Source organism: Sesamum indicum, unplaced genomic scaffold, assembly GCF_000512975.1.
Source record: "Sesamum indicum cultivar Zhongzhi No. 13 unplaced genomic scaffold, S_indicum_v1.0 scaffold00177, whole genome shotgun sequence".
Taxonomy (NCBI): Eukaryota; Viridiplantae; Streptophyta; class Magnoliopsida; order Lamiales; family Pedaliaceae; genus Sesamum; species Sesamum indicum.
The window spans coordinates 103,800-119,292 of record NW_011628077.1 but is presented as its reverse complement, the minus strand read 5'-3'; the positions used below and the strand labels follow the sequence as shown (position 1 = coordinate 119,292).

The 15,493-nt window shown below is 33.5% G+C and overlaps 1 protein-coding gene across 1 annotated transcript; it reads right to left on the bottom strand.

Annotated features, from left to right (window-relative positions):
• Positions 1-352: 352 nt before the first annotated feature.
• On the bottom strand, positions 353-10,087 carry LOC105179595 (protein BTR1). Its single transcript, XM_011103232.2, has 8 exons — positions 9,666-10,087; positions 7,449-7,687; positions 7,266-7,372; positions 3,488-3,681; positions 1,915-2,000; positions 1,273-1,368; positions 1,139-1,200; positions 353-1,048 (listed from the first exon to the last, which is right to left on the bottom strand). Exons 1-8 carry the CDS (start codon positions 9,757-9,759, stop codon positions 961-963), a joined length of 966 nt encoding a protein of 321 aa, XP_011101534.1. The 5' UTR covers positions 9,760-10,087; the 3' UTR covers positions 353-960.
• Positions 10,088-15,493: the final 5,406 nt, after the last annotated feature.

Here is a 15,493-nt window from a genome sequence, read left to right as displayed (position 1 = left end):
AACAGCAATGGGAACTAGTAATGACACCACCAGATATCAAAGTTCAAATTCCAGCACAACTTTCAACAAAAAGGGAAAGAACAGTACAGCTTGAGTACACTAGGCTCTCAAATGAGAGCTCTTGAGAGGAATGAATCAGTATTTGTAATTCACAGTCAAGTAATCCTACAATAAGACACAAAAAATTAATACACAGGGGTAATGTGAAGCTATCAAATAATAGCTAATGAATGGTTAACAAGCGATTGTGACTTTTGGTAACACTACAAAGTACAGACTACCGCGATTCATCTGATGTAATCATCTTAAATTAAAACTAAAAAGTTACCACCAATAATGGAAGACTTGTGAGTGTAAATGCAAAAGATAATAATTCTACAAATATCAGTAGAATGGTTTATAAAACATGAGTTCCTTCAGGCATAGGAACGTGTGCGTTTGTATGTGCAGCTGGTCTTAGAAATCACAGACTACAATGCAGAAAAGATCCAATTGTTGAGCCATCAACAAGTAAATTTCTCGCATCTCTTTATTTATGCCAGGTGACTAATGATGCTTATATGCATCACAGTGCAGGGCATTAAGGAAAGAATAGTAACACTAACATGTCAAAGGCATAATCAGAATCCTCTAGTCTAGATTTAGCGAATATGTCACTTGGGCATAACAAATTACACCAGTATACAGACGGGGAACATTAAATGCTTATATTTGGTCAATGGAAGCAATTTTTTTTCAGCCAGCGTCAAATGCAACATTTTTCCTGCCATCAGTTCTAGATAACGGTACTCTTCAGTGAAACTTATATCCATCCTCTTGCTTGAATCAGATCATTCGCTTAATTTCACCATAATAAAAGATATGGACAAATCCAGGATTGGCCAAACGCTGAACGAAATTCCAGGTCATCCAAGACTAAAAATCTTAACAAGATTAGATAAGAAGTTGAGGACTACTCCGTCATCTCTCAGCAACTGAAGCAACTTTCCGTGATATCATGGACTCCGCTATACGAACTGATCTTTGAGACCCTGTGATGGTGACTTTCCTGCAAGAAGGAGCAAAGGAACGAAGACATTGCTTTCTTATTACACACCCAAAACATTTGGAAATGCCAGCCATTTTCATCTGCCCTTACCTATTCGATGTCCCAGACATGAAATCACCCCTATCAGAAATCTTTATCCTAGCTCCACTAAGCTGTGGGACAAACAAGCACGTAGTTGGTAAACAACCACATGAGAAGGACAAAACGAGAACCTAAATACATACCTGACTGATCTCCATAATACTCCTTCCACCACGTCCAACAACTAAGCCAACATGTTCATCTGCAATACCAATAGTAACCGAACTGCTTCTATCTTCCTGCAGTAGCACATTGCACTCACGACTCAGTAAGTCACACAAACAGAATATGAGAAACTTGGAAGGAGGCTAAAATGACATCTCTATCCCGGCAGTATAATCAAAACCTTAAAAACATTCAGGAGAAACTGAACCGCAGAAGCAAGTAAACAGTTACCATAGTTACAGTTTGATTATGCAGATTGCAACTCTAAAGCAATTCTACAATAAGATGTAATAATAATCCCAGTCAAATAAAACAGGGGAAAGGAGAATCCATTAGAAAATAACATGAGAGGAGGACCAGTAGGTTTTCCTCAAAAGCCCACTGCTACCGTAAGAGTGCACATTTAAAGCCACGATTTCATAATCAGCTACTTGTAAGCCATTACAAACGTATTTAAATAAGCAACAATCTATGCATGAACAGGAAGTGAGTCAAAAAGTGGGTTAGTTGTGGGGCTAAAAAGTAAAAAACACTTCAGAAATAAAAAGAAGCCAACAAAGCAAACAGCTAGCAACACGACAAAGAAATATTCATCAAAATTATAAAAGATAATCACACACCTTGTTTGGAACCCTGTTGTTCAGGTACTTCCCTCCAACTCCAACCCCATTTGGTGGTCCATAGTTCATCCCACTGTACATAAGTGCTGGAAAAGGAGGTTACATGAAATGACTAACCATTAACTTTGAGAAACAGTTAAACATTTAATAGATAAAAACATCCAAAACAAATAAAAGACAAATAAAAAGGATATAACCTTTCAATCTTTTTCACTCCAGATTACATTATAGGTTTTCTTGAAAATACACAGTTTTGCTTAAGTACTGAACTCGCCGCAATTACCTTGACAAACACTGCCAGGTAGCCGTCTAACTGGTATGAGCTATATTGAAAAGGCCACAGCTTTTATCCATATCAGAACTTATAATGGCAAAATGAATATCCAACATCTTTGATATTCTTTCACTTCCAGTTGATTTAAATTCCATAACCGATGACAATTGAGAAAAAGTGGTAGTTCATATCAATGTCATATTTACAACAAACTAGCTGCTACAAGAAAATGATCATGTTAAAATATCAAAGATGTTAAGCATGTAACCCATACTGTAGTTTCTTTTCTTGTCAGTGAAGATTCTAACATACTTCATTGGGTGATTCAAACTGCTATCAAGTAGTTGTATTGGGTACTTTGTTCATGGTGCACCAGACATTCTAATAGAGCAGCCAGCCTCCTGTTTCATTAGTTTATCACTCCTCATCGATGGACTATGATATGCTGAAGATGTTGACTTATGGAACTTGAGTTTGTTATACTTTCTCCATTCCATGTTTTACAGGCCCAATTTGACTGATATGGAATGTTATATGAGAGCTGTAGAGGAAAATGTTTTGTATAGTTTTATCACCTTTTCACCTCTAAAAATAGTAGTTGAGAGTTGGTGGTATGTCATAATTACTTTTAAGTGAGTTGGTAGATCTTTTGGGGGCTTTTGAGAAATAGAGATTTAGTCCTGCCATTTTAAATGAAAGTAGCGCAATGAATTTGGAACAGAGGCATATGTAATGCATATGCTAGTGACCTGTTGGACAAGTCAAGAAATAGATCAGATCAATTGTTTAAATACTACTAAATTGCAAAAGCACTAATCAGATTTGTGAAACTTGCAACTCAATCAGATCTTTCTCAAGACTAGATACTTCTTTATTGATTCAAATGATGACTGTCAATCTTCCTTGTTCACAGTTGTTTTTCACATTTCTTTGACATGACCGGTAGTGTTCTTAGAATGTTTTTTCTACTGTTTTTGTTGAATAAAAGCATGTTCGTCTACAATTAAGTCAGTGGTGCAACCATCTGTAAAAGAAGATCTTACTAGTTACACAATCTAACTTCGACTAGAATGGCTGATTCAAGAAACTAATATCTGGATCCTTGCTGTAAGGGAAATAGCTAAAATTGTTGACAGTGCTGAAGATTGCTTGGGTATAAAATAATATGGAAGAGATATGGTAAATCACACTTAGAAAATGCAAAAGGGAAGGAGACAAGTTACACTTGGAAAACTAGTACCTAAATAAACGCCAACAAAATGAAAAGAAAAAGAATAAATTTCATTTGGCAACTAATACCTGGATAAGGGAATGGAGCATTAGCAGACTGCTGATAATATGGGTCCTTCACCAATTTCAGTAGGACCAACTCAATCGCCCGCATTTGTTCTCCTAAAGTACCAGTCACTGTCACTAACCTATCGTGCAACCCAGGGTAATAGATATCTTGGGGAGATATCTTAATGTCAGCTCGGGAGTCCTCAATCAATGACCTGTTCCAACAATTATATGAAGACACAGGAACATTCAGATTAATAAGTGTGAATGGCTGAACATAACAAATAACCATTCAAGCACGTTTTATTATGTGAGTGCCAGTATATCTTTATGCACATATGTCTTAAGCATCACACCAAGAGAAAAATTTCAGGTAACATCAGATTTCTGCTTCACTTTGATCAAGGAAAAAAACTAGCTATTTATGCTGATTGACTTGAGACAGTATGGCCATTTTTGGGATTCTCAAAACTCTTTACCGTACGATAAGAGGAAACATTACATTCATTTCAAATCTGTGAAATCTTAGGATATAGCACACCCAAACTAGTGTCATTACTCGACTAATAAAAGATCACAAGAACCATGGGTAATTAGAGATAAATAAAAGCCACATTTTTCCTAGTTAGGATGTAGAAAACCATTTTACCAAGAACTCAGTTCCACCCACCAAGACTTACAAGACAAACATAAAGCCAAGTACTCTATCAAAATATTTACTCACTAAACAAAATGCAATGGAAGTGCGACCAAGAATAGGTGCCAAAGTTGCAGTGAAAGATCAGGAGAAAACCAATTCAATAGCACTTACTTCATCCTTACACACATCCTAAAAGAAAAGGGAGAAAAGCACAAGGTTTCGGGGATTGAATAACTTGTAATTTATATTCATCCTCAAAAGAATTACAGATTTCAATTGGTATACTCACCATTTGTAGGTTTCAAGGAGGTCGGCATAGTTCAACACAGTTTTCCTTTTAGGTTAAAGGTACATTCCTATTTGAGTAAATAACAGACATGAATTCACCCATAGCTACAGCAGCAGTGAGCAACAAAGTAGTGAAATGATATCCATTTTGAAGATTCTCTGTAAGTTGTACTTAAATCTCGGTTCATAATAGATTGCCGGAAAACACACTTTGCAAGAAACAAATATTCAGGCTCAAACATTTGCAACTGCTGGAACAAAAAGTGCAGAAGTAAATTCTCTTTTCAGCATTTAGGTTCAGGTAGCTAATTGTTAGATGAAGCTCCAAAGCAGCAAAAGAGTACATCAGTGTCAATTGCCAAATGCAACTTTTAGAAAGCATACATAATTTTTCCCTGAAGGGTGATAGCAATTGCAGCACATAAACAGTGACTCATTAATTATAGCATATAAGCTAAGCTACTGCAAGAACATGCAACCAAGAGGCAAGATCAGAAAAGAGAAAATGCGATGATGAATTTAAGTCATTCCCTTCAGTGGCCATTAGCAAACAGAAATCTTAAAGTAGAAACAAACCCAAACAGTTACATCTTAACAGCATGCAGTGCACCTGTTCATATGGAGACAAGAATATAAGGCATTCTTGCAATATTATTGCTATAACGTTTTAATTAGCTAGTAACCACCTTGAGTTTACAAATATAATATTGAGTCACAGGTAGAATTGCAAATAATACTAGACAATCGAGGATGACCACTTCAAAATGCATCAAGTTATGAGATATGCAAGCATCCAAAAACTTTGCCTGGCCAAACTCGGCCCACCCTTAGCATGTTTCCAGATGGTCTGAATAGGGCAGCAACAACCAGCACCACCCCCCCCCCCCCCCCCCCCCCCCCCCCCACAACCCAATAATGAATGCATCTCCACGCCCAAACTCCCCCAAACCCGTAAAATAATGCATATTATTTACTGGAATTTTCCTCCAGGCTTCATGGATACACAATGGCCCAAGTTCAATAGATTGTACTTAATGATCTTGAACACAAATTTAAACCCGGTAAGAAGTTCCATTGCGTCAACGGGAAAACACATGTCACGATATTTTGAAAGCTTCGGACTCAAATAGCCACCGGTCATATTTAAATTTCATGAGAAGAAAGAAAGAAAATATATGACAAAATGACTATGAAGGACAGTCTCATACAATACTTTCAAAAAGACCAACATATTTAAATTAAAAGGTAAAATGTAGCTCTAATACCAGCAAATAATCATAAACTATTAAGTAAAGAAACTAACCCTATGGCCCTGTACCTGCCAAGAGAATTTGCTAAGCCTTTTCAAGCTCAAACTTGACTCGCAAATTAATCTTCTTTTTATATGCTCAACCTCTCTATTACAAATAGTTCGTATGGACTCACACTGAAGCAGGCTTCAAGCCAGCTCGCCTGAACCAGTAATCCCAGTGCCTACAGTTTACAAGAATCTCTATATTCTCATGTTTAGTTAAGTTAATTCCAACATGTGAGAAGTTGCCATCACATTTAGCTCCTCCGTGGCAAGCTAAAATAGCCACTTGTTATAAAAGAGCCCGATTAGACTTTAGGAGGGGAAAAATGGTCGAAGGGCCGGAGACCATTATGGAGATGTTATGACTGTTTTCTCTCCCATGCTTGGCCGTCTTCAAGTAATGAAAGTTCTTTTTTTCCAACCAACCGTTAACTTTTTTATTTCCATGATGGCCCCATATTACAGAACTTCTAAGTTGGTGTGGTTCAGAATTTCATGCTCCCCAGTATTTGGCCACAAACAGGTTAACTTTCTCCATTGATCATGTTTATAATAAAGACCACAGATTAATGGGTTAAGGGCCTGCCTCCCTTTCTCATTCATCATTAAAATTGTCAGTTGTTGCGCCCATCGTCTCATCAACTTCAATGACTTTCACGTGAACACACTGTAAAGCTAATAGAAGAATTTTACCAACTAATGAGTTGGAAACAGTTAAGAACAGCTACAAGGAGAAGATGTGACTATGTTATGAAATTTGGTAATCCAGTAAATTCTCTTGCCATTTTCGCTGATGGTTAATGTTGACATCTCTCTTATCCATACTGAAACAACCATTTCTCAAACTCAATTCTGCACTACTTGTTTAGAACAAGAAACACGCATTAGTCTCCAGCCTAGAAAACTTTCTGAAACCACCAGCACCAGCTATGCTGGTCAAATGATTTATGTACCAAGATCCCACCAAACAAGAAAAAGATCACGTCATACGGTCACATAACTTTTTAAGTGCTGGGATGCTAAATGATAGTTTTACAATTCCCTACTTTCTGTGGATCTTTGCAAGCAGAGCAAGAACGAAAAGCTGTACTTCCAGAGGCTCTATGCTTCTTCTTTAGAACTCCAATTGTTCAACAGATCCATTGTAATTCCTAGTCAAGCTACGGAACAAGTTAAGAACTTTTGTGACTGAGAATACAGAAGACAAGGTAAAGCCACCATCCACAGTTTGATTATTTCAAATTCACAATTGCAAATAGAGGAAACACTAGTTATCGCAGCATTTGAATGAGGAAATCAAATCAATACAAGCAAACATCATTCATAAAGCAATAAATTGAATACACTTTTTTCTGCAGCCTAAAACAGAAAATCAGAATAGTTAAGATTAAATGTGTTGGAATAGTCAAGAACAAAGTTCAGTTCAGTTTGAGAAGAATGTAAAATGAGCCAAATTGATAATTGGAGACCACATGTTCAACAAATTAGCCTTTAATTTACATAAACTGAAATCTACATTGATTAAGTATGCCTTTAACATCAACGAGGAGAATTCTAATACAAACAAGCAGGCTTACTTTATAATGGCTCCGCCCTTCCCGATTATTCCACCACACGAGCTATTGGGCACAACCAATCTAATTTTCGATTCTGGATCCATTTCACCTCCGTTCTCAACGTAAAACTAGCAAACAGAAAACATCTCCTTAACAATATATTCATATGCTTATCTGGGAAAACGATTAAAATCACTATGTCACCTCATCCAGCAATTTAGAAAGAATGAGATCAACCGCCTTTAATACGTCATCAACTGTTCCAGAGACCATGACAATCCTATCAGATGTGCCGGGAAAACACTCATAGCTGCGTGACAACTGGACCCGTGCTCCAGATTGTGACTGAATGTCATTTATTGTTGAGCCACCCTTTCCTATTACAGAACCAGCTTCAGCATTTGATAAAAGGAACCTAAGATGAGTGCCCTTATCTTCATTGCCTGTGCAATATCAACAAGAAAGAAATTTTAAACAAATAGAGGGGTAAAGAGATGTCATTAGGAGCAGTTATCAGAAAATAATGAAATATGCATCCATAAAATGAAGTTGAAGGAGTGAACGTAATCATGTTTCACTACAATCTTAGAGCATCCTTTTGGACTTTAAGTTTCTTTTTCGAAAATACAAAAACATATAGCAGGAGATTTGGTTCCAACCTACAATGAAAATCACCATCAGAAGAAGTAAGATAGCCCTTGGAGCAACAGATTTCTCATTGCATTTTTCTAGTCATTCAACAAATAGTCCAATGTATTATGCTACAGAATAGGGCAAATTTGGAAGTTTGCTCAAGTTTAATAAAGGACTTCCAGCCCTCATATAATCCAGATTCCAGATACTAAGAATAACACCAAAGAGCAGGGATGCATACCTTATGCAAAAAAAAATTGAACTTTTTGCTCACACCAAATTGTTATGTTGCATAGACATGAAATCTCACTAACAGATTAAGATACACAACCAGAATACTTGTTTTCACATAAAGGAACTGTTCTCCATTATGGTGCCGTTCCAAACAAAACGTAAAACTATAAAATAGAGTAGCTTTAGTACATAAAGCTAAATCATTTGAGTCAGGTAGACGTGAAATTCAAGGCATAGTAATTGACAAATGACCAAAGCATATCATTGTAAGACTGGAATTAGAGGTCCAAGAGAAAATAGTGTGCAAGATATGTAATGCATGAAGTTGATCGAAAAACAAATCCCCAGAATAAATCTTGAGAAGCTAAGTAAAAGTTCCAATACATGAGTAGTGTAGTCTAGCTCCAAAAAGATTATACTCCGAACCAATATACTATAATATTTCTGTATTCAGATTTTCATGCATTTGAAGGCCTCGAAAGGAATGACATGACCAGACTAAGTTCTGTCTCTATATCTGATATGCAGTTCCACCTGTCGCATGGCAGTTTCTCATTCTTTCAGGAGTAAAAGCCCATTGCAATTTAGAATTTAACAGAAAGGCCCCGGCAGTCACACTAAATTTGCCCGCGATCAGATAACAGATAAAGTTTATATAATTAAAATAGCTTAACTGCAAAAAATGCCAAGAAAAGTTAATGATACAATTTTCAATTACAAATTGAAAGTCGTGTCTCATTCTCATTTTGACTCTCTCCAATTTTCCTCCCAAAGTTTGACGATATCCTCTCCTTACCCCAATAGATCCAATTTTTTTTGGTTACAGATGATAATTAATTAAATATTCAGGGGCAAACAAAATGATACAAAGATCTCATGTCAGAATTGGAGCAATAAATATAAATTAAATAACACAAATGATATTCTTAAAGCACAAATGGTTTTTCCCTGACAAAACAAAAAGCAAACTTTCTAACATCATAATAAATGTAATAAACTCACCTCATAAAACTGCAGAAGGATGAAAAACTTATCACTATTCCATTAGCATAATGGTTTAGCAATCAAATACCAAAACTTAAAAGCAATGCTTTACTGAAGCAATATATTCTAACTTAAGTGTTAGTAATAGATTTCTAAAGATAAGTTGGTCCCACCAAAAGCTCTCATTTAGTTTCAGGAAATCATTGTTAAACCAGTTTCAGCATCCAAAGCTGCACGCTTACAACAACGGTAATAATCACTAAAGTCCACCAAACAAACTTCGGTCTGATAAGCCAAAATTTTCACAAAATCACGGAAGCTAAAGATTACTAGGGTTTCAACCACAATAATTATCACGTACAACAAGCATAATATTAACCAGGTTCGCATTGTACACTGTACGCTGGAAAGCGATAAAGGCAGTAAATAGAAACCAATTTCCATATCGAAAAATCATTTTACCGACATAGCATATCCAGGACCACAGATCTTCACAAACGGAAACCCCGCATTTATGCATGTAAAATTATGAACACATTTCCACAAATGCGTCAACAAAGAGGGAAATACCCGGAGGCGGAGTCGATTTGCGAGGCGAAGACTGAGTTTGGCGAACCTCAGACGACGGCCCATTGCGCACAGATTCACTTCCTTCCATTGCCATGCTTTTGGCGTATATATCTGCTTATGCTATAATTATAAATATACGGGTATATGTGTATACGACGCGTGCGTATGTAGACAGAGGAGGTCAGAGCATCTGAAACCTAGAGAGAGAAACCCAATGTGATGTGTTTAGATTGTTTCATGTGTGTATAGGCTATAGATACAGTCCGGTGTGTATGTATAGAGAGAGAGAGAGAGAGAGGGAGAGAATTAGAAGGCGTTTAGGTGTTGAAAGAGCCGCGTAAACTGGAAATTGAGGAAGGGGTTTGAAGAATGAGCTGAGCTGTTCGAGAAGGAGGGCTCGAGCGTGTCCTCTCCGGTGTCATATCCTGCAGTGTTTCCATTTTTCACCGTAAGTGCTATTTCTAACTACTGAAAATACTTAATTTTGTTAAGTCTAAAAAGTATAGAAATAATACGGACGATAAAACTCTTTTTCATTGTTATTGTATAGTTTGATATTATTAATCTTTTCTTTGCACATTCGACTGTTTAATTATTCATATTCTGATAATGGTGAAGAGTAAACTTATTTTTTTTATATTGTTAGAGACAGTGTGTACGTCTTGAATTTATTTTTAGAAATAATTTAAAATAAGTGTTGTATCTTTGATGTTGTATCTTTTGGGACAAAAATCGTTGTTTATTATCAAAACATGTTATTTTTATATATATTTTGTAATATATATGTATATATAAATATTACATGTTTAATATTATATTTTTGGGAGAAAAAGATCAATATTTATTGTCAAATCATGTCTTTTTTATATTATATTTATACATGTGTGTGTATATATATTATATACAGAAAATCCAAGACAAGAAATCATACAGATAATGTGTAAAAAAAAATAGACAAATATTAAGTGTATTTTGACCCATCCCAAAAATGGTCAAAAACAAAACCAAACAAAGCCTTTCAAAAAGTGATTTTGGTAGATTTAAATCCCAAAAGTGATCCTAGAAAAATAGGTCAAACAGTACACGAGGTGTTCGCAAAAACTTAAATAAAGTACTTTTTAAATTATAATTTAAATTAAGCTGAATAAAAGTGTTTGAAAATACAGCTTTAGCTCAAGTTTCTCCTGAATTAACCTAAATTAAATTATTAGTTGTAAGTTTTTAAGAATGTGATTATACTCCAGCTTAAGGCATTTTTGTAAATAAGTACAATTTTACTTACAGATTTTTTTGCCGTAATTGTTTTTTTGGTATATTTTCGAAACAATTATCCCAGTATTTGCTAAAATCTACCCACCTACTATGATCGTTAGGCAATTTTGATACATAAGTTGGTGATGCACTAATTTTTTTACCAACCATTTCAATATCTATACTATATATAAAGGGATAGCACTTCTTTAATGTCTTTCTTATTTTTTGTATGCTATTTTTTTTTTTCTTTCTGCCCACTTACTGCCGCTTTTTCCCTACTATCTACAAGTAATAAAATCTATTTCTTTAAAGTAATTATTTATTTTTAGTTAATATTTTTTCTCTTTCACTCCAAATATTCTCTTTCAAAATTATGTATCTTTTAATATAATTATTTTCGTATTATCATTTTTCCTACTATAAAAGAATTTAATAGATAATATTTAATTATTCCATTTATAGCTAGTAACTGTTATTTTCAAACACCCCCAACTTTTAGATCTTATTAATCGATTACCCACTTTTTTTTTCCTTCTAAAATTAAACACTTCTGAAAAAGTGTAAGATTTTACAAGCACCTGTATCAAAAAGGGTTAGTTATACTTAGACCCCAGTAAAAATGCAAAACCACACCTTTTCTCAAAAATTAAAATTATACTTACACCCCTTTGAAAGTTTACTGTTTAGATTTGACTTCTTTTCGTTAGACTTTGAACAAAAAACGCTAATGTTAGCAAAAAATCACATAAATTTTTAATTTTACCCATCATTTAACATTTTTATATAATAATTTTGTGCATATAAGGTGAAAAATGTAGTAATGTTCACCTCGCTCCACATAAGTATATTACATTTATCATTTTATAAGTACAAAATATATTAGCGTTATCATTTTTCGTCCAAATTCAAGTGAAAGTATAATAGGTGTAAAGGAAGAATTTTTGAAGAGTGTGTAAGTGTAATTTCAAACAAAAAATTAAGAAAAAGTATAATTTTATATTTCTAAATGTAGTCTAAGTGTAAATAACCCATATAAAAAAATTGTATTTACGATCAACATACAAATTTGGTCTGCTGAATCACAGGACCAAACAGACATTATATCAAATTGCCGCTTATAGATAGATCATTTTACAAAAATGCATATTTGTATGTAGTTTGGGTTCGATTTGGTTCGGGTTAGACTCCGACATATCATCGTCTCTATATATCTAACTATAGTATTTATATCGAGAGCTAAAGACTATCGAATAACTTATTTGTTGTACATTATTCGTGTAGACTAAACTATTCTTATATAAAAAATAAAATGACTAGTAATTGTTCTTTTTTTACCCCTTCTCTCATCCTTTTTTTTTTTTTATTGTCTATCTTTATCTTGTTATAATTTACAAGTTGAAAGAATCGTTACGGGCCGATATTTGACTTTTTTTGTCACCTGATCTAACACAAGCATCTCTTTTTATTTTTTGAAATTGTAATTGTTATTTCTACAGTACTTCCAACATAAAATTTACTGTGATTTTTATTATTTTTAGTTTAATATTATTTAGATATTATAAATCTAAAAATCTTTGTTTGACCAAAATCTTATTATGAAGTCAAAGATCTGTCTTATTTTGTGATTGCCTCCAACTGCCCATCTAATATGTAACAATACTAGAAAATTTATTTGAATTGACTTTGTTACAATAATAAAATATTTCTATTTACTTTTGAATTATATATGTATGGTAAAATATGATTTTAATTATTTAATTGCATAATCATAATAGATTGGTTTTTATTACTATTTTTTATCATCATCCTTAGTATTCTCAATCATATAAATAGAACTACCAAAGTTGAAAATAGCATATTTCATACAACATTATAGTTAGAGAAATAAAGTATAAAATTATGAAACTCATTTTATTGTTTCTCTTCATAATACTTAGTTTTTTTCTTCATACACTTGTTGTAGTGAGTCTTATCTGTCCCTTTACTAATGAATACGAGGTGTATATCATTAATAATCTACCTCAGAATTCTGAACCATTAAAGTTGCATTGTGCATCCAAGAATAACGATCTGGGAAATCATGATCTTTCAAACGGTCAAGATTTTCACTGGAGATTTTGTGAAAACTTTTGGCCCAACACTCTGTACTTCTGTCACCTATGGTGGGGCCCGAAACTGGAGAGGAGTTTCGATGTTTTCAATAATGATGTGAAGCCTAAATGCACCACAAACTGTTATTGGGTGGCAAAAGAGGATGGCATTTATTTTTCTGGTGACATTTCCAAAAAGCCTCCGACCTATATATATCCCTGGGAAACTTCCGGTGGCCAATAATTGCTCTATATATTTATACTTTTTTTTATATTGTATTTTGATTGAAGGATTTGAAAATATCCTTAATAATATAACAAATCATTTGAATTTGTTTGAATAATTTTAAATTTGAAGGATTTCAAATCCTTCCATTTTAATTTTGAATTATATTTTGTCGAAAAATTATTAATTTTGTTTATATTTTAAATGGAGTCATATGAAAAAAAAAAAAATTCAAGTCCTCCCCTCAAACTTAAATTCGTCAACCCAAATACACCCTTATAATATTCGAAGACGTTGTGTGTATGTACCATGCCAAGTGCGAAGAATTCAAAAAGCATCTATAGATTTGCTTTAATCTTTACAATAATGACGTCAGAATTGTATTTGAATTAATAAATTTGGAATCATGAATTTTAAATTCATAGTAACAAATTTTTGGTCGATAATTTTAAAATCTTTTAATTTTAAATTTGAACTAGTTAATTATGTCATATCATATCATATTATATTATTTAAAATGTAAACCAATAAATATTTATATCTCTCTCGTACATGTCATATGAGATGGATAAGTTAATTTGATCTAATTTTCCACGTACACTTATTTGTATAAATATAATTAGTTAATTACATTAACTTTCAATAATTATTCTTTCTCATCATTAATTTCTTATTCTTTTAGTCCATTCATTTATGTTAAATTCTTAATTGTTTTTTATTATAAGTTACTTTTTACTCTTCATTCTTTACAATTTCTTTCAAATTTTACATTAGTTAGTTTTTATAATTTAAGTAATTTTAAATAAAAATCTTCCAAAACTTTTTGAAAACGGGCATATTCAGAATCAATGTATTCAAAACATTTTTTGCAACTCTGTTTTTTAATGAATAACTTTTAAATCTACAAGAAAATTTATATCTCATTCGAAATTCATATTGTCATAATTTACGGAATCATCTTAATTTATTTTTCTAATGTAAATTGATAAAGATATTTTTTATTTTAACACGTTTCTTAGAAAATATAAAGACTAATTTTTTTGATAATACAATTTAAATAAATAATCACGACTCAGTAAAATAATGATAACAATTTGATATATATGACCCAAAGAAATTCAGTAGAAGAAAAAAAGAAGAAAACCCAACAGTCTAGATGGGGCCCATGACGAAGGGTCCAAAGTTTCTCCATTAACCCAATAATTCATATGAATGAAAGAGGCCAAGCCACTCTATGATTTGGTCAAGTATGTGGCTCAATAATGATGATCGAACTAAGGCCTATACCCAATTGTCCACACATGGCATCCACTTGGAGCCACGCAAGACACTTCGCCAACATGGAACATACGAGTCAAAGGAGGTCCCCTCATTGCTCTGGAGTCCTGAAGTAGAGGGACTCCTTATTAAGTAAGGAGTCCTCACTGGTGGAGAATTCCCCTCAACTCGAAGACATAATTTCCTCAACAAAATTAGCAGAAGATAGATCGGATTAGAGCTTAACTAAACAGTTTTTTTATCTACTTTTCCCCAAAAAGAAGACAACGTGCAGAATCCCACCAAAGAATGGCACCCCCTTATAAATACAGGTTTGGTCCCAGGCGATCCTTCAGACTCTGAAATCTTGCTATCAAATTCTACTTTACACACTCTTTGCACTCTGAACATGATTTCTCCTACAAATTTGATTATCATTTATCATTTTTCGTCCAAATCCTAGTGAAAGTGTATTAGGTGTAAAAAAAATTTAAGAAAAAGTAAAATATCACATTTTAAATATAGTCTAAGTGTACATAACCCATATAAAAAATTGTGTTTACAATCAAAATACAAAATTTATCTGCTCAATCATAGGGCCGAACAAACGTTATATCAAATTGCCGCTTATAGATAGATCATTTTGCAAAAATACATATTTGTATGTAGTTTGGGTTCAATTCGGTCCGGATTAGACTCTGACACATTGTCATCTCTATATATCTAACTATATTATTGATATCGAGGGGAAAAGACTATAGAGTAACTAATTTGGTGTACATTATTCGTGTGGACTAAACTACCCTTATATAAAAAATAAAATGACTAGTAATTGTTCTTTTTTACGCCTTCTCTCATCCCTTTTTTTTTTTTATTGTCTATCTTTACCTTGTTATAATTTACAAGTTGAAAGAATCGTTATGGGCCGATATTTGATTTTTTTTGCACCTATTTTAACACAAGCATCTCTTTTTATTTTTTGAAATTGTAATTGTTATTTC

Bases quoted from the DNA above. Each gene is read 5' to 3' on its own strand.
- LOC105179595 (XM_011103232.2), bottom strand. From the start codon at position 9,759: ATGGCAATGGAAGGAAGTGAATCTGTGCGCAATGGGCCGTCGTCTGAG. The intron at 1,369-1,914 runs GTGTGTGATTAT...GTGCTACTGCAG, and splicing joins ACAACAGGGTTCCAAACAAG to GAAGATAGAAGCAGTTCGGT. The intron at 1,201-1,272 runs GTATGTATTTAG...TTTGTCCCACAG, and splicing joins GTATTATGGAGATCAGTCAG to CTTAGTGGAGCTAGGATAAA.